This window comes from Magallana gigas, chromosome 8 (assembly GCF_963853765.1).
Source record: "Magallana gigas chromosome 8, xbMagGiga1.1, whole genome shotgun sequence".
Classification (NCBI taxonomy): Eukaryota; Metazoa; Mollusca; class Bivalvia; order Ostreida; family Ostreidae; genus Magallana; species Magallana gigas.
The window spans coordinates 37,263,725-37,287,212 of record NC_088860.1 but is presented as its reverse complement, the minus strand read 5'-3'; the positions used below and the strand labels follow the sequence as shown (position 1 = coordinate 37,287,212).

The 23,488-nt window shown below is 30.6% G+C and overlaps 3 protein-coding genes and 1 long non-coding RNA gene across 4 annotated transcripts; 2 read left to right on the top strand and 2 right to left on the bottom strand.

Moving 5' to 3' along the window:
• Positions 1-5,529: 5,529 nt before the first annotated feature.
• Positions 5,530-7,521, bottom strand: LOC105347707 (uncharacterized). The gene is made up of 5 exons (XM_011456878.4): positions 7,501-7,521; positions 6,547-6,776; positions 6,254-6,334; positions 5,983-6,123; positions 5,530-5,703 (listed from the first exon to the last, which is right to left on the bottom strand). Exons 1-5 carry the CDS (start codon positions 7,504-7,506, stop codon positions 5,544-5,546), a joined length of 618 nt encoding a protein of 205 aa, XP_011455180.2. The 5' UTR covers positions 7,507-7,521; the 3' UTR covers positions 5,530-5,543.
• A 1,038-nt stretch (positions 7,522-8,559) lies between these two features.
• On the top strand, positions 8,560-12,161 carry LOC105347708 (uncharacterized). The gene is made up of 5 exons (XM_066070144.1): positions 8,560-8,587; positions 10,009-10,199; positions 10,841-10,921; positions 11,196-11,336; positions 11,897-12,161. Exons 1-5 carry the CDS (start codon positions 8,582-8,584, stop codon positions 12,063-12,065), a joined length of 588 nt encoding a protein of 195 aa, XP_065926216.1. The 5' UTR covers positions 8,560-8,581; the 3' UTR covers positions 12,066-12,161.
• A 3,309-nt stretch (positions 12,162-15,470) lies between these two features.
• LOC117690189 (uncharacterized) lies at positions 15,471-17,514 on the bottom strand. The gene is made up of 5 exons (XM_034473614.2): positions 17,478-17,514; positions 16,528-16,757; positions 16,235-16,315; positions 15,964-16,104; positions 15,471-15,684 (listed from the first exon to the last, which is right to left on the bottom strand). Exons 1-5 carry the CDS (start codon positions 17,481-17,483, stop codon positions 15,525-15,527), a joined length of 618 nt encoding a protein of 205 aa, XP_034329505.2. The 5' UTR covers positions 17,484-17,514; the 3' UTR covers positions 15,471-15,524.
• Positions 17,515-18,933: 1,419 nt separating this feature from the next.
• LOC105347709 (uncharacterized) lies at positions 18,934-22,619 on the top strand. Its single transcript, XR_010708688.1, has 4 exons — positions 18,934-20,220; positions 21,334-21,414; positions 21,689-21,829; positions 22,491-22,619. It is a non-coding gene; the product is annotated as an uncharacterized lncRNA (long non-coding RNA).
• The last annotated feature ends 869 nt before the right edge of the window (positions 22,620-23,488 follow it).

Genomic DNA, 23,488 nt, shown 5'->3' with positions numbered 1-23,488 from the left:
CATTATATAATATCAATCAAGCAAATCAGTTGTGTTTAAGAGAGAGAGAGAGAGAGAGAGAGAGAGAGAGAGAGAGAGAGGTGCATTTTTAATGTCATGTCGGGTAAAATAAAGGGGTGCAATTAAACTATTATCATGCACATATCAGGGGTGAGGATGCGAATAATTTCAAATCGATCAAACCAAAAAGCTGTATTTGAATTTGTGCAAAACTAAATGCACATCTAAACATAATGAAATGTTTATTAAGATAAATAAATTCCATTGACTATCAAATTGTAGAAAATCCTCCATTTCAGTCGTTCAGCCATTTTGATAACAAGTTAAACTAACTGAATATATATAATTTTATTTTAGTTGGTACCTGCTTTGTCTTGAGATTTACATAAATGATGTTCTTATTGGTGATAATTTACCCGCATCCTTATCCTGGTGTCATATACAAGATGAAATGATGGAAAGAAAAACCTGAACTTTAAGAACAGGAAGTCTGTTTTTTTTAACAGAGAAGAGGAGCATAACTAAGAAGTCATACAATAAACACATTGATATCATTTAAAGAAATTACAATTATGAGTTTGCATGCATATGTCAGGTTTAAATGTTGTTACAGAATTTTTTTTCAGAACGTCTCTTTATCTTCTTGAATTAATAAAAGAAATGAAACAAATATAATTGTTTCTATATTCATAATTTTGTTTGAGAAGTGAAAAGGGGATGGTATGTAAATGGGTGGGAGAGAGATTCTCTCACATAGGAGAATTCAGACTTATTTAAATTCAATAACTTGATGTGAACCAAAAATGGCTTTTGATTGCCTTGTTGCAGGATTGACACACCCTCTTTCTTCCTTTCTCAGTAATGAGAAATGATCAAGCATAGAATTTATTTTGTGAATGAATATGCTAACCCTCCCCCTCTCCTTAACCTTAATCATTCTGCATGTGTTGAATAAAAATAAAAGTCAATTTTTAATGAGTGTTTAAATTAAAAGTGTAACATGTGTAATACAAAGGTGAATACTGTTGATTGCTTATGGGGGATGGGAAAAGGCCTCATACATGGGCAGATCTACATGTATAGTCCCCGTGGCAAATTCTAATTTAATTCACAATTTACATAGTAAAACACCCTGGTACCTGGCCCCTGGCAAACAGAATAAAGTTACCCCTTTGAACCCCCCTCCCCAGAATAATATTAACAGACTCAAGCAGTGCTATAGAATATGCAGTCATTGGGCTAAGGCTGCATTTGCATTCATCTGACATTAAATCATAAATAATGAAAAAATACTCCATATCTTATTTTTTAATATATATTATGAGATCAATTTACTTATATTAATATCAGGGGCTTCATTTGTCTCTGTTGACATCTATAAATCCTTCAAATAATTGTGTACAATTAGCTCTTATATATTTTTCTCCCATTCCTAAAAAAATATTAAGAAATCAATAACTCCGCGAATGCGGTTAACCAATATAACTGATACACAACGGTTTTTTGTTTACATCCATGATACGACAGAGGAAATGCGGACGATTCATCGTAACCATCTTGTCTCTTTTAAAATAAATAAAACAGAAGCACTATGTTTTAATAACCATTTACATAATGTACTGTTGAAACATATCTTAAAATTAATTCGGATTATGTGATAAAATGACATCGCGCCTATATCAGAAGAGTTATCGCTCAAAGAATTAACTCCCCTTTTGGGATCACTTGTGCGTTTGAAATGTGTATTGATTTGAAAGGACTTCTAGACTGAGAAATTAAATGCAAAAGTTCAAGTGCAAGACGCCTATAGATATCATTAAACTTGGTATGATTTTCTTCCTTTTTACAAGTTCTTTATAAAAACTGATGCTCATTTGTTGAGAGATGAAGGTTTACTTTGTAATTTTAATGAAAATATACAAAAATGCACTATTTTAGGAACAAGTAGACAGTTTTTAAAGAAATATACATAACTAGTAAACTTTACAACTGAATGAGCATTGATTTCTATGATGTATGGATAATTTTGAATATGTTGCCATATTACTTACTCTAAAATTTCTCTGGCTTGCCCTTGAACTTTTTGTCTCAATTTAACATTACGATTTTTGTCTAAAAAACGCCCACGTGACCCTAAAAAGTCACGTGACCGTCAAATTTAGACATGGTCAAGTAAAGGAGACCCATATCTTTACAATAACACCCAAAATAGTTTAGAACTATTCATTATGCACAAATGAATAGACAAAAGCAAAACCACCTCCTTTTCCTGCTGTTTAAAAGCAAAATGTTGCCTTAACTGTCCTGCGCAGTGCTGAGTCCCATTTTTTGCTGGAAAGTGACATTTAAAGAAAGAGAAAATTCAACATAGAACGAACTGAACCCAATTTTTTGCAGGGGACAAACAGCTTTTACAAAAAATTACAAAAAAATCATTGATTCTTTATAAATGATAAAATTGGAATAGTACAAATATTTGGTTTGGGGATAAAATAATAAAATAGAGAGATGCCATAACTTTGTGGCATTTTCTTTAATGACGGCATACACACACACACGCAATAAATAGACAAACCGCACAATATATCTAAGGTGAATAGTATAGAAAATGTATCATATTATTGCCATTTCATTTATTATCCAAAATACCTGATAAATAAATAATAGGATGTTTAAATTTAATACGTTATTTAAGTTACATAATAGCATATAATCCTCGATGTCAGGTAAATGTCAAAGTTGTGAAAATATTATGTTATGCAAACTTCATTGAATGATAACGAATGAGTCTAGTGATTCCAACCCCACTGTTCTTTGAATAAACTGCTACAAACAAGATTTATTTCACATACATTATATCAAACAAGTTTTAAGTACCCGTGTCCTGATCAAGGTCCAGGAAGTTCTAAATTACCTTAAAATAGCCAAAAATAACAGCTACATCCAGCTTATATAAAGTCGGAGTACTACAAATCTGGTTGGTGGAAGTGTTTCGTTTTCTCTGACTTAGTAAATTGAAACAAATGTGTTCCACTGCTTACATACAAACCTATGATATGTGAACATTTATATACAGATGGTGAAAATGTTAATCACATAAATGCAGGACAACTGTGCATCGTTCGAATCCCATATAAATTTTCTTTATTATTATTTACTATAAAAATAAATATACAATATATTATACATGTACATGTATCAAACTTTGACTACCTTTTTTATGCGTGTTTCCGGACTCCGTTTGGGGTATTTCTGCGGATACCGAGTGTAATGAGGGTGTTTTCTCGGTGATTATTTCCCATTACATAATCAGCTACCTGTTGACACTTTAGATGCGGTAATTGTCGCGTGGTCAATTTTTATCTAACAAATTTTGTTAAAGCAAATGAATTTCAAACGAGCGCTTGGATTACATTATCCACATGTGCAGATCGATACCTGTATTTATTTACTTGAAATTCTTTAAATATATCACGTTTTTGAGTTTGTGTTTTTTAAGACACATGTACATGTATATATACGAGAAAAGCCGTCCCTGGAACTCTTATATATAGTGAGCGGGGATCTTAGGAACTGTTCCACCCAGAAATTATATTTCGAGTAAATTGGGGGAAGTTACCACATAAAGAATACTTTTTAGCATACTGAGTTTGAAAATACAAACCGTCTGAAACCGGTAGATAGGGTAATTATTGCAATTTGTGAATAATTTATTAAATTCGGTAAATAATTTTACCAGTTCCTCACTTCAAAACCAACCACAAAGCAATTCAAATATAACAATAATGATACTGCCTTTAATTTAAACAAAATAGCAGAATAAGATAACAGATATTAGTTCACATTGTTATCCTGAAAACTTTTTTACAGACGATAATTGTAAGCAAAAACTAACAAAACATACAGGAAATGCCTTTTTGAAAAATGAATGTACATAAAAAATAATATAAGGTAACATATATGCCTAAAATATAGCAATACATAAAATAAACTTTCAATGGGAGTAGAATACCGTAAAAACACAGGCTATTACTGCAATGTTGGATGAAAATAATCTCTAGGATAAGCATATTTAAAAGTTTCTTAAATTAGATGACATGTTAGAAATAGAAATAAAATATCTTCTGATATATTAATAAGATATTTGCTGTTGGATGACATGTTAACGAACGGACTTCGTGTTCCATATTTTACCCACAATGAAGTTGTATAAAATGGTAAATGCCTTGGACAAGGATTGAATGTTCTAACCCGTTGGAAAAACAATTATATCAACACGTTTGATAATCTTTTTCTTGAATATTACATTTTTGTTATTTTTTTTACATAATTTTAAAAACATATAAGGCTGTTTAAACGCTTATTATTTTCAAATTATTATGTTAAGCAGGTATGGTTGCTTGCACATTATGATAACGTAATGTATATTGTCTATATTATAAATCCGTTTTACATAACTCTTAAATAATTCAGGTTCGCTTGAGTTGTTTTATAACGTTATTATCCCAAAATTGAAGAAATAGTTTGGAAAAGTATTTCGGTGGGTTGCACGTTTATATAAGCGTTATTTTAGAGGATTATTTTGCTTATTGTTTTAAAAACCATCTTGCATATTATGGCTATATTTCATATCAGTTTTTGGTTGATAAAAATGACTTTGCCAATATTTGTGAAAGTATATCTATCTTCAAAGATTAAAATATTTTGCTTCTTATGGAATCATTTTTTTTTAGAATTAAGTAGAGTATACCAAAGAGTGGTTGTCTTAAACTCGTTTACTTTACAACGCTGTTAACTGGCGCTATACATGATGTACCGATTACTTGTATTATTTTCTATTTGCAAGATAATGATGATCGTTGTTAAGGTAATATTGGTAGGTCTATACACGAAAGATCTGTGGTATTGCGTTTACGTTTTTTATTTCTATTTTATGTGTTTTCATTACAATACTAGATGTGAGTCGGCTAGTTTTCTTACATGGAAAAAGGATTGATCCAGATTAGTTATGCACTGCTTGACCTCTTGATCCAAGCTGATATTATGCAGATATAGCAGCAGATTGCACAAATCGTGTTTGATAAAGGAAAATATTTACGGGTGTAAATGAAAGTATCAAAATTAAATGACTTGAAGTGGGTGTCTAATTCTGTAGCACTACATGTGTGTGTACAGCTGTGGCCTATAACCCGAGTTCGAAAACAGCAGGTATTGTTTTTATCAAAGCAAAGCCATTTTTTTTAAAGTTGATTAAGATAAAATCGGAAAAGTTTGACTGTTATGATAAAATTCAATACACGTATATTTAAAAAATATGAAACTTTTAAGGTTGCATCCGAAACACAAAGTATGCATTGCGTCGTTATACTGGTACTAATTCGAAAAAAAACACATGCTACGAACATCAATTCCTTTTAGTGTGTACCTCACACAATATTGCAGAACAAAGCAATTTTTTCCCCAAATACATAAAACACATAAGACAGTTATGGATTGGATTCAATTTATTTAAACCATACCAGTGCAATCATCAAATGGTTTTTTTACGTATCACATTCTTCATACTTGTTACATGTGCAGCATTGTGGAAGTCTTAGCTTGACCATCGTAAATCCACAATTCTCACAATAAACCCATGCATTGAAGTCACGGAAGTATGACATCAAACACTTGCTTTCTTCTGTCGTTGAACCAGAGCAGCCCCTAGAGATAATTTTACACTATATATTCCTGTGACTTTAGGGGGGGTTTTCGAGAAGGATGTTTGTTTGTTTTTTTTAAACAAATTAAACTATATGTAATTGAGGTTTCAATTCAATTCAATTTTTTCCTATAATAGACTGTAAAGCATTGTTTTATTAGTTTCTCCATGTATTTTTTTAAATTAGTCTGAATATAAGTCTTAAATAAAGTCATTCAAAGATTTATATTTTAAGATTAAGCGGTTTTGGCAAATGCAAGTATTATTTATCTTATACTTACGGTGCGTCGTCACATTTCACGTAGGTCAGACATTGCTTTTCTGGCTTGACGATGTAACAGGTCTTGCCATATATTTCAACTGTCGTAGGAAAGGTGACCTCGCTGGGACAAACATTATCCAGCCCATATGGAGTGTAGTAGCTAAAAACCAGTTTTGCATACATTTTTAAAAAATTAAAATACATGAAATATATCAAATGTCCAATTTCTCTGCTCTGATTGAAATGGTTTTTTAATCAATTAATCACATATTGTGTAGAATTTAATTTACGTGTTTGCGCAGTGAAGATATTTCTCTTTGATTTCTTCATTAACAGCTGGATTCTTTCTCAAAAGATACTCAATCTTCAGCCTGAAAAAATAATAAATATTATGATCATATTATTGTTCGTTATCAATTATTAATTATATACGTTCAATCTTTCCATCTTTCACGTGTAAACTAAAAACAACTACTTTTTTTCTATCATATGTCAAAGTATTAAAAAGATGTTTGCATGTTTACTTGAATGAATATTTGATGTATGTAGATAAGCAATACAATATTGTGGAGGCTAATCTTACTTCACAGCCGCGCTTTGACACTCGTCTCCAACTGGTAGCTCAGGGTTAGTAGGTCCATCTGTCCAGCATTTGTCCTCTTTGTTATACTCTCCATACAGGCTAGTTTTGTCATACTCCGAATAGGCATACAAGTCAGTATCACGACGTTCAGCTTGTTTAGCAACAGGAGAATCCTCACCGACCACGTGACTCCAGAACAGGAGAGAAATCGCAAAGACCACAGTTATGACCTTCAAGATGATTAAATGAACATTATGAATTGAAAACAATCTTTTTATGCATGTCAAATCATTCTGGGATAAATTTTTCGTATGTCGTTTTAACTTACCATGAAAACAAATTCAGGTTTCGAGAACTAATAAATAGTGGTATTACTCGTGTAATTTAATTTTGTATATCAATAAAATATTTGGAGTCTAAATACTTTTCTATCTCTGAATATCCCAAGAGTATAATTGTGCTGGTTTTGTTGTCGTACTTATTCTTAGAATATATTTTGTTCTGGATCAGATCACAAAGCAATCACATGTCTTAGCTTCAATCAAACTTCCAATTACTCTCCTGACGAACCCTCGGCATTTGCAGTTTTCAATTTTAACCAGAACTGAATGATTTGTTGCAAAACACGTGCATTTTCTTTTATTCAATGTTAAAGTATACAAAGTTCTTGCAAACATAATAAACACGTTGATTTCAAAGACAGATTTCATCAATCAATATCATTGTCAAAACACAATTATCGACTTTAATATTTACAATACTTGGAAAGTCGAGCATCGCATGGAAAACAGTCTATAATAATTATTTTTAAACAATCAATAACCAAATAATTTTTGTGTTATACTTTTTATAATTTGCTTTTTTCAAAAAATCATATATAAAATAACAGTGGTAGAAATGCATATTAAATGGCATACACCGTAAATTAATTTTTGGTTACAGTCTTAAACTTACCTGCATGATGTTTGCCGATGTTCACTTGGGTGACTTATGACTTACGGCTCAAAATCACCCTGTATAAATACCGTGTATGTTATACAACGCGTATATATTTTGCATATCTTAAGCCCATCAAATGTGTATAGACTGAAAATTAACGTTTTAACAAATTATCATATCAACTCATCTGCAAATCTCAATCACGTTATGAAACTACATTAAAGTTGTATAATCGAAGAATCGATGAAAAATCAATAGTTAATCTGTTATTAATACATTTAAAACGAAATGTATTCAAGGAGTTAACAAGGAGTTAATTTAAAAAACCTTTTGTATTGGTATGATTTTTAAGTTTAAACCACACTAGAACACCTTCGAAAAAATATTAGAGAAAATGTTCTGTCACCCATATTATATAGAGCAAATTATTATACAGCGCCAATTTTAAGAGGAATTATGAGTTGGAAGAAAAAAATGTAGAAAAGCAAAAAACAAAAAAAATTAACACGAAACTTGAATTTAAAAAAAAACAAGAAATCTGTTTTTAAAAAGTGGCTGGGGGGGGGGGGGGGTATCTATATATAAATTTTAAAGGGACTGAACGGACATCACTTAATATGTTTAGACTTAGTCGTTCTTCTTCAAACGAAGAGTTCTTTATAAAGATATTAAAAAACATAGAAACTTTAAAGTGAAATTTCAGTTTCTTGAATAAATGTTGATTTATTTCTTGAAAATTTAAGCTAGATCTAATTGTTAATTGTGTTGACCAACCAGCCTCCTTAAACGTTTTAGATTACAAAGAGTAAAATTTTGTTTCCAAGAAAAACTACATTGGACAGTTCTTTGGAAAGAAGCAAATAGTGACGTTCGGGGCACTAGATAAACTTATCCTATTAAACCTCAAGCATCAGACAGTAATGGTATGTACCATGTACTAAATCAATTTGGACTAAGCATTGAAAATTGAATAGGTGAAAAGATTTTATCGAATAATAATGTGTATACTAATTAGCATGTTTTGTAACACACCAAGCATATAAAAGAGAATGATTCATAAGTATATTCAGTCATCTTGGTTCAGCAGTTGTACATCATGAAGGTAAATATTTCATCTTTTACAAAACTTTCTTTGATTTAATTCTAATATGAATTTCAAGGATAACAAATTAGTTTTCAACAAAACCTTGGTTGGTGCAATACTGGATGAAAAGGGGTTAATTGTCTTGTATCGTGTCATGTTTTACAGCCTGCTAATTTGTAAAATAAAAAAGTGTTAGTTTAACAGCAACCGAGTGAAGTTTTGTTTTAATCACAATCACTCAGTAGTGATTACGTTACGTTACACCTTTTGTTGTTTTTGCGTTGTCAGTAATTTCTATATGGGACTTTAGCTTTTTTCTCGCTCCTTACAGAAAATATTGACCACGTCCACACCTGGGTATAATTTTTTATACAAGGATAGGTCATTTAAATGAAGGTCAGAGGTTTAAACTATATTTGTAACGAAGACAATCCATTTAATTGTCAATCAAAACTTCGAATGTATAAAAGTTGATTGCGGATACACAAAACTTTTTTTTTAATTTTAAACAAAAACATTCTATTAAATACTAAACTTTATGGAAGAAGTTTTTTTTTATTTCGGTTGTATTTAGAAATACTATAATGTCGGGTTTAAATCATGTCAAATGATTTACAAAAACATGGTTTACTGCAAAATATCTGTCTAAAATGATTCATTATCCCGAATAGAGGGACATAGTTACTCTAAAATGGATATTAAGAGAATAGAAATATTCTCATTTTTTCAGTTTTGGAATCATTTGCTTAGTTTGCACAATTTTTCTGTATTTTTTTAAAACTATGACGTTTGTTTCAAGGAAATATGCATACAGATGAGGTATAAATAATTATCATCCATTTTTCTGTTAAAGATTGTTAAATAGCGCTACAATTCGCGAACGTTGTGGTTAATATCAGTTATGAGACTGTAAGAGAGACTGACATAAAAGCAAACACTCATTTTATACATGTTTTAAAACGATTACACAAATAAATGTATACGGTCAATATAACTTTAAAACTTTTTAAAAATTTTAAAACATCTTTTAAACATCCATTTTAATATAAATCAATTGTTCCATTTTCATACATATGTAATCTGAATATATCATAATTAGAGGAATTCAGGGCCACTTTTTTTTCTAGCTAAGGTTCTTAATAAAGATATATAAGATTCAGTACACCGTTACATGTACAGTAAAACACGTTTATAAAAAGAGCCAGGGAGGGGCTTTTCACTTCGTTATAAAGATAATTTGTTTTATCCGTTAATTTCACAACATGTTCCCCACAGTGAATGAAAATTACGTCCATCTAATTGTATGGGTCAGTTCATTATAAGCGTGATTTACTGTATGCCTCTTATATATTCGATTTTTTATATCGCTTTCAGTATCTATCACAAACTACGGTGTTCAATTTAATGTTTAAAGTAACTGTTTATAAAAAATATTTCAGGCCATTTTCCTCACTTTGATTGGTTCTGCCCTTTTTTGGGTGACCACAGAGGCAGCAGATGCCTTTGCTGTGGAGTTATATGACAAAACAAGCATTTACGGAGATTTTGACAAAGAGGATGAATGCTGGACGGACGGCCCGGAGAACCCTACTCTCCCTGTCTCTGACGATTGCATACCAGCCAGTACAAAGTAAGAATGTGTTAAAAAGGAGATAACATTTTCTAGTTTTGCTTAACAGTAAGGTTTGTTAGGAGTGTCGTTGGACAAAAAACATTTTGAATCAAAATAGATTTTTTTTTCATAATTAAATGTTGATTTTGTTTCTTAGACAAACAAAATACTCAATGAACTTATTGAAACATGTCATAAGAAATATGATATTGCTATATTTGTGTTGAATAAATCATCTATAAAGTTATTAGAAAAAAATCATTTGAATATTCTTCTTTTATTTAAAACGTTGGATTTATTTTTAATACTATTTTATAGGTACATGTATCATATATTGTGGAATCATTAAAATTCGTGAGGGCGACTTTTGTAGATTGTTTAGATTTTATTGGTTCGTTGAAACGTAATTTCGTGTGTTATCTTATACATATAAAAGACAACATGACTTTATAGTCATCATTTATAAATTTGTGAAGAGTATTTATTCGTAGATAAGAGGTTCCCAGGAATTCAACGAAAATTGAGACACCATGAGGTCTAATGATTCCTTTGTATATCATTTATATCATTCTTTTCAAATATCAGTTGATATTCTGCCTATATTAATTATTACTTATCAATTTTTGATAAAAGTTGAAAATTCTATGCATTTATTTTAGGCTGAAAATTGAATACCTCTTAAGAAAGAACCCAAGCGTTTTGGCTGCCATTAAAGAAAAATACATCCGTTGTGACAACAGGTATGGGAGATTAATGATCATTGAAGCAAAAAGAGACGACAAAGAAACGTTTGAGAAGTTTTAATTCATAATCCAAGTCTTTTTTAAAGTTGATAGCAATTATATACATAGTAATACTTACATGTATACTGTCAATATCTTTAACAATACAAGTGCTAAAAACTCATTTCATGAGAAAACCTTTCAAGAAATTTCTATTTAAGGACATTTTTTTTATATATCAATTAAACTGAAAGTATTTTATTGTTTTTAATGATATGATTTTTCTTTTTAGCTATTACAAGTCTGTTGGGCTGACAAATGTCTGTCCATCAGAGGTTGCCTATCCTACAAAGGTCCAGGTTTATGGAACAATGTGTTATGTCGTCAAGCCTGAAAGTCAATGTATCAGATACGCAAAGTGTGAAGGGAAATCGTAAGTACATGACCTTTCTTTGAAATACTTTATCATTGGGTCTTTTTTACATAGCAAAAAATTTGCAGTAAAGGGGGTAAATGTGTCACTCTTTTTATTTGCGTCAGTCATTTTTACAAAAAGGGTTTTTTGAAACAAATTAAACAGAATATAACATTGCGCACTGTATTGCTGCGATGTCAAAGTGGTTGCAAACATAAGATAATTCCAAAAATAGCATGTTGAATTATGATAAGATTAAAAACAATAAAATACTTTCAGTTTAATTGATATATAAAAAATGTCCTTAAAAAGAAATCTCGTACAGTATCGTATCCAGATAGGTCAATTCCTGATTGATACAGAAATACCAGCAAAATAATTCCTTTTTCATTAAAAGATAGCTCAGAATTGAAGAAATTGACAATAAAGCAGTATTGTACAGTTCAAATAATAGTTTATAGAAATAGCACTAGTGTCACATTATAAGGGCGATTTCTTTTCTTCTTATTCTTCATAATGTTTCCAATGCAAGGTTAAGTAATGTAGATACGTCATAACTTTTGTTCTTTCATTAACAGAGGCTGCCTGGAAAATGACGCATCAAAAAGCGAGTGTCTGATGGACAGTTTCCGCCAGTTTGACACCTGGATCTACTGTGAAAACTGTGGGTTTAGACTCGTCCAACTGAGGCTTCCACAGTGTTGCACCTGTAGCAAATACGAGGAATGTCAATCGGGATCGGGATAGAGGAGAGGTGCAGAACAGTTTTTGGTTCTGTGACAAACATGCATATTATAGAAATATTAAAATCTGTTCAAAACGTCTAACTTGTTCCTTGATTCCATTTGTGACACTTGTGGTTTGGAATATGTATTACTAGGTATAAGTAGATAATAGAAATGGTTTGAGTATTTGAATGTCTTTGTGACGAATGTACTTTAAAAATGATATTTAATTTTGATTTTAATGTCTTGTTCTTACTTTCCTTGGCACGTGACAACTGTCATTTTTTAAAATCGAAGAAAGAGAAAATTCAACATAGAACGAACTGAACCCAAATTTTTGCAGGGGACAAACAGCTTTTACAAAGTATTACAAAAAAATCATTGATTCTTTATAAATGATAAAATTGGAATAGTACAAATATTTGGTTTGGGGATAAAATAATAAAATAGAGAGATGCCATAACTTTGTGGCATTTTCTTTAATGACGGCATACACACACACGCAATAAATAGACAAACCGCATAATATATCTAAGGTGAATAGTATAGAAAATGTATCATATTATTGCCATTTCATTTATTATTCAAAATACCTGATAAATAAATAATAGGATGTTTAAATTTAATACGTTATTTAAGTTACATAATAGCATATAATGCTCGATGTGAGGTAAATGTCAAAGTTGTGAAAATATTATGTTATGCAAACTTCATTGATTGATAACGAATGAGTCTAGTGATTCCAACCCCACTGTTCTTTGAATAAACTGCTACAAACAAGATTTATTTCACATACATTATATCAAACAAGTTTTAAGTACCCGTGTCCTGATCAAGGTCCAGGAAGTTCTAAATTACCTTAAAATAGCCAAAAATAACAGCTACATCCAGCTTATATAAAGTCGGAGTACTACAAATCTGGTTGGTGGTAGTGTTTCGTTTTCTCTGACTTAGTAAATTGAAACAAATGTGTTCCACTGCTTACATACAAACTATGATATGTGAACATTTACATACAGATGGTGAAAATGTTAATCACATAAATGCAGGACAACTGTGCATCGTTCGAATCCCATATAAATTTTCTTTATTATTATTTACTATAAAAATAAATATACAATATATTATACATGTATCAAACTTTGACTACCTTTTTATGCGTGTTTCCGGACTCCGTTTGGGGTATTTCTGCGGATACCGAGTGTAATGAGGGTGTTTTCTCGGTGATTATTTCCCATTACATAATCAGCTACCTGTTGACACTTTAGATGCGGTAATTGTCGCGTAGTCAATTTTTATCTAACAAACTTTGTTAAAGCAAATGAATTTCAAATAAGCGCTTGGATTACATTATCCACATGTGCAGATCGATACGTGTATTTATTTACCTGAAATTCTTTAAATATATCACGTTTTTGAGTTTGTGTTTTTTAAGACACATGTACATGTATATATACGAGAAAAGTCGTCCCTGGAACTCTTTTATATACTAGTAGTGAGCGGGGATCGTAGGAACTGTTCCACCCAGAAATGATATTTCGAGTAAATTGGGGGAAGTTACCACATAAAGAATACTTTTTAGCATACTGAGTTTGAAAATACAAACCGTCTGAAACCGGTAGATAGGGTAATTATTGCTATTTGTGAATAATTTATTAAATTCGGTAAATAATTTTACCAGTTCCTCACTTCAAAACCAACCACAAAGCAATTCAAATATAACAATAATAATACTGCCTTTAATTTAAACAAAATAGCAGAATAAGATAACAGATATTAGTTCACATTGTTATCCTGAAAACGTTTTTACAGACGATAATTGTAAGCAAAACCTAACAAAACATACAGGACATGCCTTTTTGAAAAATGAATGTACATAAAAAATAATATAAGGTAACATATATGCCTAAAATATAGCGATACATAAAATAAACTTTCAATGGGAGTAGAATACCGTAAAAACACAGGCTATTACTTCAATGTTGGATGAAAATAATCTCTAGGATAAGCATATTTAAAAGTTTCTAAAATTAGATGACATGTTAGAAATAGAAATAAAATATCTTCTGATATATTAATAAGATATTTGCTGTTGGATGACATGTTAACGAACGGACTTCGTGTTCCATATTTTACCCACAATGAAGTTGTATAAAATGGTAAATGCCTTGGACAAGGATTGAATGTTCTAACCCGTTGGAAAAACAATTATATCAACACGTTTGATAATCTTTTTCTTGAATATTACATTTTCTTATTTTTTTTTTACATAATTTTAAAAACATATAAGGCTGTTTAAACGCTTATTGTTTTCAAATTATTATGTTAAGCAGGTATGGTTGCTTGCACATTATGATAACGTAATGTATATTGTCTATATTATAAATCCGTTTTACATAACTCTTAAATAATTCAGGTTCGCTTGAGTTGTTTTATAACGTTATTATCCCAAAATTGAAGAAATAGTTTGGAAAAGTATTTCGGTGGGTTGCACGTTTATATAAGCGATATTTTGAGGATTATTTTGCTTATTGTTTTAAAAACCATCTTGCATATTATGGCTATATTTCATATCAGTTTTTGGTTGATAAAAATGACTTTGCCAATATTTGTGAAAGTATATCTATCTTTAAAGATTAAAATATTTTGCTTCTTATGGAATCAATTTTTTTTAGAATTAAGTAGAGTATACCAATGAGTGGTTGTCTTAAACTCGTTTACTTTACAACGCTGTTAACTGGCGCTATACATGGTTTACCGATTACTTGTATTATTTTCTATTTGCAAGATAATGATGATCGTTGTTAAGGTAATATTGGTAGGTCTATACACGAAAGATCTGTGGTATTGCGTTTACGTTTTTATTTCTATTTTATGTGTTTTCATTACAATACTAGATGTGAGTCGGCTAGTTTTCTTACATGGAAAAATGATTGATCCAGATTAGTTATGCGCTGCTTGACCTCTTGATCCAAGCTGATATTATGCAGATATAGCAGCAGATTGCACAAATCGTGTTTGATAAAGGAAAATATTTACGGGTGTAATTGAAAGTATCAAAATTAAATGACTTGAAGTGGGTGTCTAATTCTGTAGCACTACATGTGTGTGTACAGCTGTGGCCTATAACCCGAGTTCGAAAACAGCAGGTATTGTTTTTATCAAAGCAAAGCCATTTTTAAAGTTGATTAAGATAAAATCGGAAAAGTTTGACTGTTATGATAAAATTCAATACACGTATATTTAAAAAATATGAAACTTTTAAGGTTGCATCCGAAACACAAAGTATGCATTGCGTCGTTATACTGGTACTAATTCGAAAAAAAACACATGCTACGAACATCAATTCCTTTTAGTGTGTACCTCACACAATATTGCAGAACAAAGCAATTTTTTCCCCAAATACATAAAACACATAAGACAGTTATGGATTGGATTCAATTTATTTAAACCATACCGGTGCAATCATCAAATGGTTTTTTTACGTATCACATTCTTCATACTTGTTACATGTGCAGCATTGTGGAAGTCTTAGCTTGACCATCGTAAATCCACAATTCTCGCAATAAACCCATGCATTGAAGTCACGGAAGTATGACATCAAACACTTGCTTTCTTCTGTCGTTGAACCAGAGCAGCCCCTAGAGATAATTTTACACTATATATTCCTGTGACTTTAGGGGGGGTTTTCGAGAAGGATGTTTGTTTGTTTTTTTTAAACAAATTAAACTATATGTAATTGAGGTTTCAATTCAATTCAATTTTTTCCTATAATAGACTGTAAAGCATTGTTTTATTAGTTTCTCCATGTATTTTTTTAAATTAGTCTGAATATAAGTCTTAAATAAAGTCATTCAAAGATTTATATTTTAAGATTAAGCGGTTTTGGCAAATGCAAGTATTATTTATCTTATACTTACGGTGCGTCGTCACATTTCACGTAGGTCAGACATTGCTTTTCTGGCTTGACGATGTAACAGGTCTTGCCATATATTTCAACTGTCGTAGGAAAGGTGACCTCGCTGGGACAAACATTATCCAGCCCATATGGAGTGTAGTAGCTAAAAACCAGTTTTGCATACATTTTTAAAAAATTAAAATACATGAAATATATCAAATGTCCAATTTCTCTGCTCTGATTGAAATGGTTTTTTAATCAATTAATCACATATTGTGTAGAATTTAATTTACGTGTTTGCGCAGTGAAGATATTTCTCTTTGATTTCTTCATTAACAGCTGGATTCTTTCTCAAAAGATACTCAATCTTCAGCCTGAAAAAATAATAAATATTATGATCATATTATTGTTCGTTATCAATTATTAATTATATACGTTCAATCTTTCCATCTTTCACGTGTAAACTAAAAACAACTACTTTTTTTCTATCATATGTCAAAGTATTAAAAAGATGTTTGCATGTTTACTTGAATGAATATTTGATGTATGTAGATAAGCAATACAATATTGTGGAGGCTAATCTTACTTCACAGCCGCGCTTTGACACTCGTCTCCAACTGGTAGCTCAGGGTTAGTAGGTCCATCTGTCCAGCATTTGTCCTCTTTGTTATACTCTCCATACAGGCTAGTTTTGTCATACTCCGAATAGGCATACAAGTCAGTATCACGACGTTCAGCTTGTTTAGCAACAAGAGAATCCTCACCGACCACGTGACTCCAGAACAGGAGAGAAATCGCAAAGACCACAGTTATGACCTTTAAGATGATTAAATGAACATTATGAATTGAAAACAATCTTTTTATGCATGTCAAATCATTCTGGGATAAATTTTTCGTATGTCGTCTTAATTTACCATTGAAAAAAATTCAGGTTTCGAGAACTAATAAATAGTGGTATTACTCGTGTAATTTAATTTTGTATATCAATAAAATATTTGGAGTCTAAATACTTTTCTATCTCTGAATATCCCAAGAGTATAATTGTGCTGGTTTTGTTGTCGTACTTATTCTTAGAATATATTTTGTTCTGGATCAGATCACAAAGCAATCACATGTCTTAGCTTCAATCAAACTTCCAATTACTCTCCTGACTGACCCTCGGCATTTGCAGTTTTCAATGTTAACCAGAACTGAATGATTTGTTGCAAAACACGTGCATTTTCTTTTATTCAATGTTAAAGTATACAAAGTTCTTGCAAATATAATAAACACTTTGATTTCAAAGACAGATTTCATCAATCAATATCATTGTCAAAACACAATTATCGACTTTAATATTTACAATATTTGGAAAGTCGAGCATCGCATGAAAAACAGTCTATAATAATTATTTTTAAACATTCAATAACCAAAAAATTTTTGTGATACTTTTTATAATTAGCTTTTTTCAAAAAATCAAATAAAATAACAGTGGTAGAATTGCATATTAAATGGCATACACCGTAAATTAATTTTTGGTTACAGTCTTAAACTTACCTGCATGATGTTTGCCGATGTTCACTTAGTGGGTGACTTATGACTTACGGCTCAAAATCACCCTGTATAAATACCGTGTATGTTATACAACGCGTATATATTTTGCATATCTTAAGCCCATCAAATGTGTATAGACTGAAAATTAACGTTTTAACAAATTATCATATCAACTCATCTGCAAATCTCAATCACGTTATGAAACTACATTAAAGTTGTATAATCGAAGAATCGATGAAAAATCAATAGTTAATCTGTTATTAATACATTTAAAACGAAATGTATTCAAGGAGTTAATTTAAAAAACCTTTTGTATTGGTATAATTTTTAAGTTTAAACCACACTAGAACACCTTCGAAAAAATATTAGAGAAAATGTTCTGTCACCCATATTATATAGAGCAAATTATTATACAGCGCCAATTTTAGGAGGAATTATGAGTTGAAAGAAAAAAATGTAGAAAAGCAAAAAACAAAAAAGAATTAACACGAAACTTGATTTAAAAAAAAAAAACAAGAAATCTGATTTTAAAAAGTGGCTGGGGGGTATCTAAATATGAAAATATATTTATAAATTTTAAAGGGACTGAACGGACATCACTTAATATGTTTAGACTAAGTCGTTCTTCTTCAAAAGAAGAGTTCTGTATAAAGATATTAAAAAACATAGAAACTTTAAAGTGAAATTTCAGTTTCTTGAATAAATGTTGATTTATTTCTTTAAAATTTAAGCTAGATCTAATTTTTAATTGTGTTGACCAACCAGCCTCCTTAAATGTTTTAAATTACAAAGAGTAAAATTTTGTTTCCAAGAAAAACTACATTGGACAGTTCTTTGGAAAGAAGCAAATCGTGACGTTTGGGGCACTAGATAAACTTATCCTATTAAACCTCAAGCATCAGATAGTGATGGTATGTACCATGTACTAAATCAATTTGGACTAAGCATTGAAAATTGAATAGGTGAAAAGATTTTATCGAATAATAATGTGTATACTAATTAGCATGTTTTGTAACACACCAAGCATATAAAAGAGAATGATTCATAGGTATATTCAGTCATCTTGATTCAGCAGTTGTACATCATGAAGGTAAATATTTCATCTTTTACAAAACTTTCTTTGATTTAATTCTAATATGAATTTCAAGGATAACAAATTAGTTTTCAACAAAACCTTGGTTGGTGCAATACTGGATGAAAAGGGGTTAATTGTCTTGTATCGTGTCATGTTTTACAGCCTGCTAATTTGTAAAATAAAAAAGTGTTAGGTTAACAGCAACCGAGTGAAGTTTTGTTTTATTCACAATTACTCAGTAGTGATTACGTTACGTTACACCTTACGATGTTTTTGCGTTGTCAGTAATTTCTATATGGGACTTGAGCTTTTTTCTCGCTCCTTACAGAAAATATTGACCACGTCTACACCTGGGTATAATTTCTTATGCAAGGATAGGTCATTTAAATGAAGGTCAGAGGTTTAAAATATATTTGTAACGAAGACAATCCATTTAATTTGCGATCAAAACTTCGAATGTATGAATGTTGTTTGCGGCTACATAAAACTTTTTTTTTTAATTCTTAAACAAAATCATTCTTTTAAATACTTAACGTTATGGAAGAATTTTTTTTTATTTCGGTATTTCGGTTGTTTTTAGAAATACTATAATGTCGGGTTTAAATTATTTCAAATGATTTACAAAAACATGGTTTACTGCAAAATATATGTCTGAAAAGATTCATTATCCCGAATAGAGGGACATAGTTACTCTAAAATGGATCTTAAGAGAATAGAAATATTCTCATTTTTTCAGTCTTGGAATCAATTTGCTTAGTTTGCATAATTTTTCTGTAATTTTTTTTTAAACTATGGCGTTTGTTTTAAGGAAATATGTATTCAGATGAGGTACACAATTATAATGTTATTAAATAATTATCATCCATTTTTCTTTTTAAAATTGTTAAATAGCGCTACAATTCGCGAACGTTGTTGTTAATATCAGTTATGAGACTGTAAGAGAGACTGACATAAAAACAAACACTGGTTTTATACATGTTTTAAAACTATTACACAAATAAATGTATAAGATAAATATAACTTTAAAACATTTTTTTATTTTTTTTATTTTATTTTTAAAACATCTTTTAAACATCCATATTATTTCATATCAATTCATCAATTTTCACACATATGTAATCTGAATATATCATAATTAGAGGAATTCAGGGCCACTTTTTTTTCTAGCTAAGGTTCTTAATAAAGATATATAAAATTCAGTACACCGTTACATGTACAGTAAAACACGTTTATAAAAAGAGCCAGGGAGGGGCTTTTCACTTCGTTATAAAGATAATTTGTTACATCCGTTAATTTCACAATATGTTCCCCACAGAGAATGAAAATCACGTCCATTTAAGTGTAAGGTTCAGTTCATTATAAGCGTGATTTACTGTATGTCCTCTTATATATTCGATATTTTATATCGCTTTCAGTATCTCTCACAAACTAGGGTGTTCAATTTAACGTTTAAAGTAACTGTTTATAAAAAATATTTCAGGCCATATTCCTCACTTTGATTGGTTCTGCCCTTTTTTGGGTGACCACAGAGGCAGCAGATGCCTTTGCTGTGGAGTTATATGACAAAACAAGCATTTACGGAGATTTTGACAAAGAGGATGAATGCTGGACGGACGGCCCGGAGAACCCCACTCTCCCTGTCTCTGACGATTGCATACCAGCCAGTACAAAGTAAGCTGCTGTTAAAAAGGAGATACAATTTTCTAGTTTTGCTTAACAGTAAGGTTTGTTAGGAGTGTCGTTGGACAAAAAACCTTTTTAAAGTAAATCCACCCTCCTGTGACGTCATACATTTTACATAAACCATGAATTCATTAAAATTATTGCAAGTAGATTTGTAATTTCTATGTTATGATAGGTGCACATCAAAAACTCAAATTATTGTTTACTTGGAGATATTTAATAAGCGTTCTTTATCCTTTTATTCGACATAATTCAATAATGACAAAGGGAAATAACTCTTTTCTACTTTTCTCTAAGTGATATATCTAAATGCTATAATTTTTCTAATGTAAACAATTTTTTCTTTTTTTTAATTAATTTTAGTTTTCTGGCAAAGTAAGCGATAAAATTTAAATAGACAAACAAGTATCCATCCACTTATATTTAATTTTTAAACCAAAAAAAGTAATTTTCAGATGATAATTTCAGCCTTTGGTTTTTATTATCTTACATCTTAAATAGTATGGATACATATATATTTTATTTATTTTTTGATGAAATTCAAGTCTAATAAGTTAAAAAACAGTTAAGTTTTTAACTTTGAACCCATAATTTTATAGATACGGAGTTACCTTAAATCAAAATAGATTTTTTTTTCATAATTAAATGTTGATTTTGTTTCTTAGACAAATAAAATACTTAATGAAATTATTGAAACATGTCTTCAAAAATATGATATTGCTATATTTGTGTTAAATAAATCATCTATAAAGTTATTAGAAAAAAATCTTTTGAATATTCTTCTTTTATTTAAAACGTTGGATTTATTTTTAATACTATTTTATAGGTACATGTATCATATATTGTGGAATCATTAAAATTCGTGAGGGCGACTTTTGTAGATTGTTTAAATTTTATTGGTTCGTTGAAACGTAATTTCGTGTGTTATCTTATACATATAAAAGACAGAGGTTCCCAGGAATTCAACGAAAATTGAGACACCATGAGGTCTAATGATTCCTTTGTATATCATTTATATCATTCTTTTCAAATATCAGTTTATATTCTGCCTATATCAATTATTAGTTGTTAAAAGTTGAAAATTCTATGCATTTATTTTAGATTGAAAATTGAATACCTCTTAAGAAAGAACCCAAGCGTTTTGGCTGCCATTAAAGAAAAATACATCCGTTGTGACAACAGGTATGGGATATTAAAGATCATTGAAGCAAAAACAGACGACAAAGAGACGTTTGAGAAGTTTTAATTCATAGTTCAAGTCTTTTTTAAAGTTGATAGCAATTATATACATAGTAATACTCACATGTATACTGTCAATATCTATAACAATGCAAGTGCTAAAAACTCATTTCATCAGATAACCTTTTAAGAAATTTCTTTTTTAAGGACATTTTTTTTATATATCAATTAAACTGGAAGTATTTTATTGTTTTTAATGAGATGATTTCTGTTTTAGCTATTACAAGTCTGTTGGTCTGACAAATGTCTGTCCATCAGAGGTTGCCTATCCTACAAAGGTCCAGGTTTATGGAAAAACGTGTTATGTCGTCAAGCCTGAAAGTCAATGTATCAGATACGCAAAGTGTGAAGACAAATCGTAAGTACATGACCTTTCTTTGAAATAATTTATAATTGGGTTATTTTACATAGCACAAAATTTGCAGTAAAGGGGGTAAATGTGTCACTCTTTTTATTTGCGTCAGTCATTTTTACAAAAAGGTTGTTTTTTTTAAGCTTAACAGAATATAACATTGCGCATTGTATCGCTGCGATGTCAAAGTGGTCGCAAAAATAAGATAATTCCAAAAATAGTCTGTTGAATAATGATAAAATATTATGATATCTCTTACAGTATCGTATATAGATAGGTCAATTCCTGATTGATACAGAAATACCAGCAAAATAATTCCTTTTTCATTAAAAGATAGCACAGAATTGAAGAAATTGACAATAAAGCAGTATTGTACAGTTCAAATAATAGTTTATAGCGTATTTAAAAAATATTATATTAAAATTATTTCCAACGATGTGAAATTTTTTAAAATAATTATTAATAGGTAAAAGGTCAAACGCAGCGCGAAGAAATTGCAAAAGGAGTAACAATGCAAATATATAGTTTACTTAAACTGGATGGAATAAAGAAATAGCACTAGTGTCACATTATTAGGGCGATTTCTTTTCTTCTTATTCTTCATAATGTTTCTAATGCAAGGTTAAGTGATGTAGATACGTCATAACTTTTGTTCTTTCATTAACAGAGGCTGCCTGGAAAATGACCCAGATAAACCCAGCGAGTGTCTGATGGACAGTTTCCGCCAGTTTGACACCTGGATCTACTGTGAAAACTGTGGGTTTAGACTCGTCCAACTGAGGCTTCCACAGTGCTGCACCTGTAGCAAATACGAGGAATGTCAAACGTAATCGGATTAGAGGAGAGGTGCAGAACACTGTTATGTCTCTGTGACAAACATGCATAATAAAGAAAGATTATAATCTGTTCAAAATGTTCAATATATTTCATTGTTCCTTATGCGAACAATAATGGAAAAGTAGAAAAGAAGGTAGAATTATTCACAATTCTTTGATGTGTTAGTGACAAATATAAATAATTAAGAATGTCTGAAAGAATTAAAATCGATTTTTTTACGTTAATTCGTTTAGAAACACAAGCAATTTCTAACCCTCCACAATGTTATGTGCCCGAAGTAATAAATGTTTGTGGTAATTTTGATAAGATTTCATCATTGAAGAACAATGATGGGAACTAATTACGAATGAGTAATAAGTATAAGTAATCGAAATATTCAAAAATTTGTATGGATCCAAGCAATAGTGAACTCTAGTCTCGTTCAACCAGATGCTCGGCTGTCTCTGTTAGTCAACAAGCAAGAGAATGTGTACACCAGGTCACGTAATAGCTTGATAACGCGACCTCTAAATATAGAATGACTCTCTGCATTTCGGAGATTTACGGAGACAGCCGATGGTTGAACAAGACTTTGTTGAACTCTGGCGTATGAATACATACGACTGCAAAAATATCTAAATTGTTCGTACTATTTAACATCTGACTATTTTCAAAGTATTCATAAATAAGTTTCTTACAAACCAATGCTTCAAGATACATTACATCGAATTAAAACTAAATCGATATCTTGTCAGCGGTGATGATTTATGCTTACTTCCAAACACTGTTTCACTTTCGGTTTGCCAGAGTAACTGCATAGGAGAGTTGATTAAAATCAACTCTCAGAAA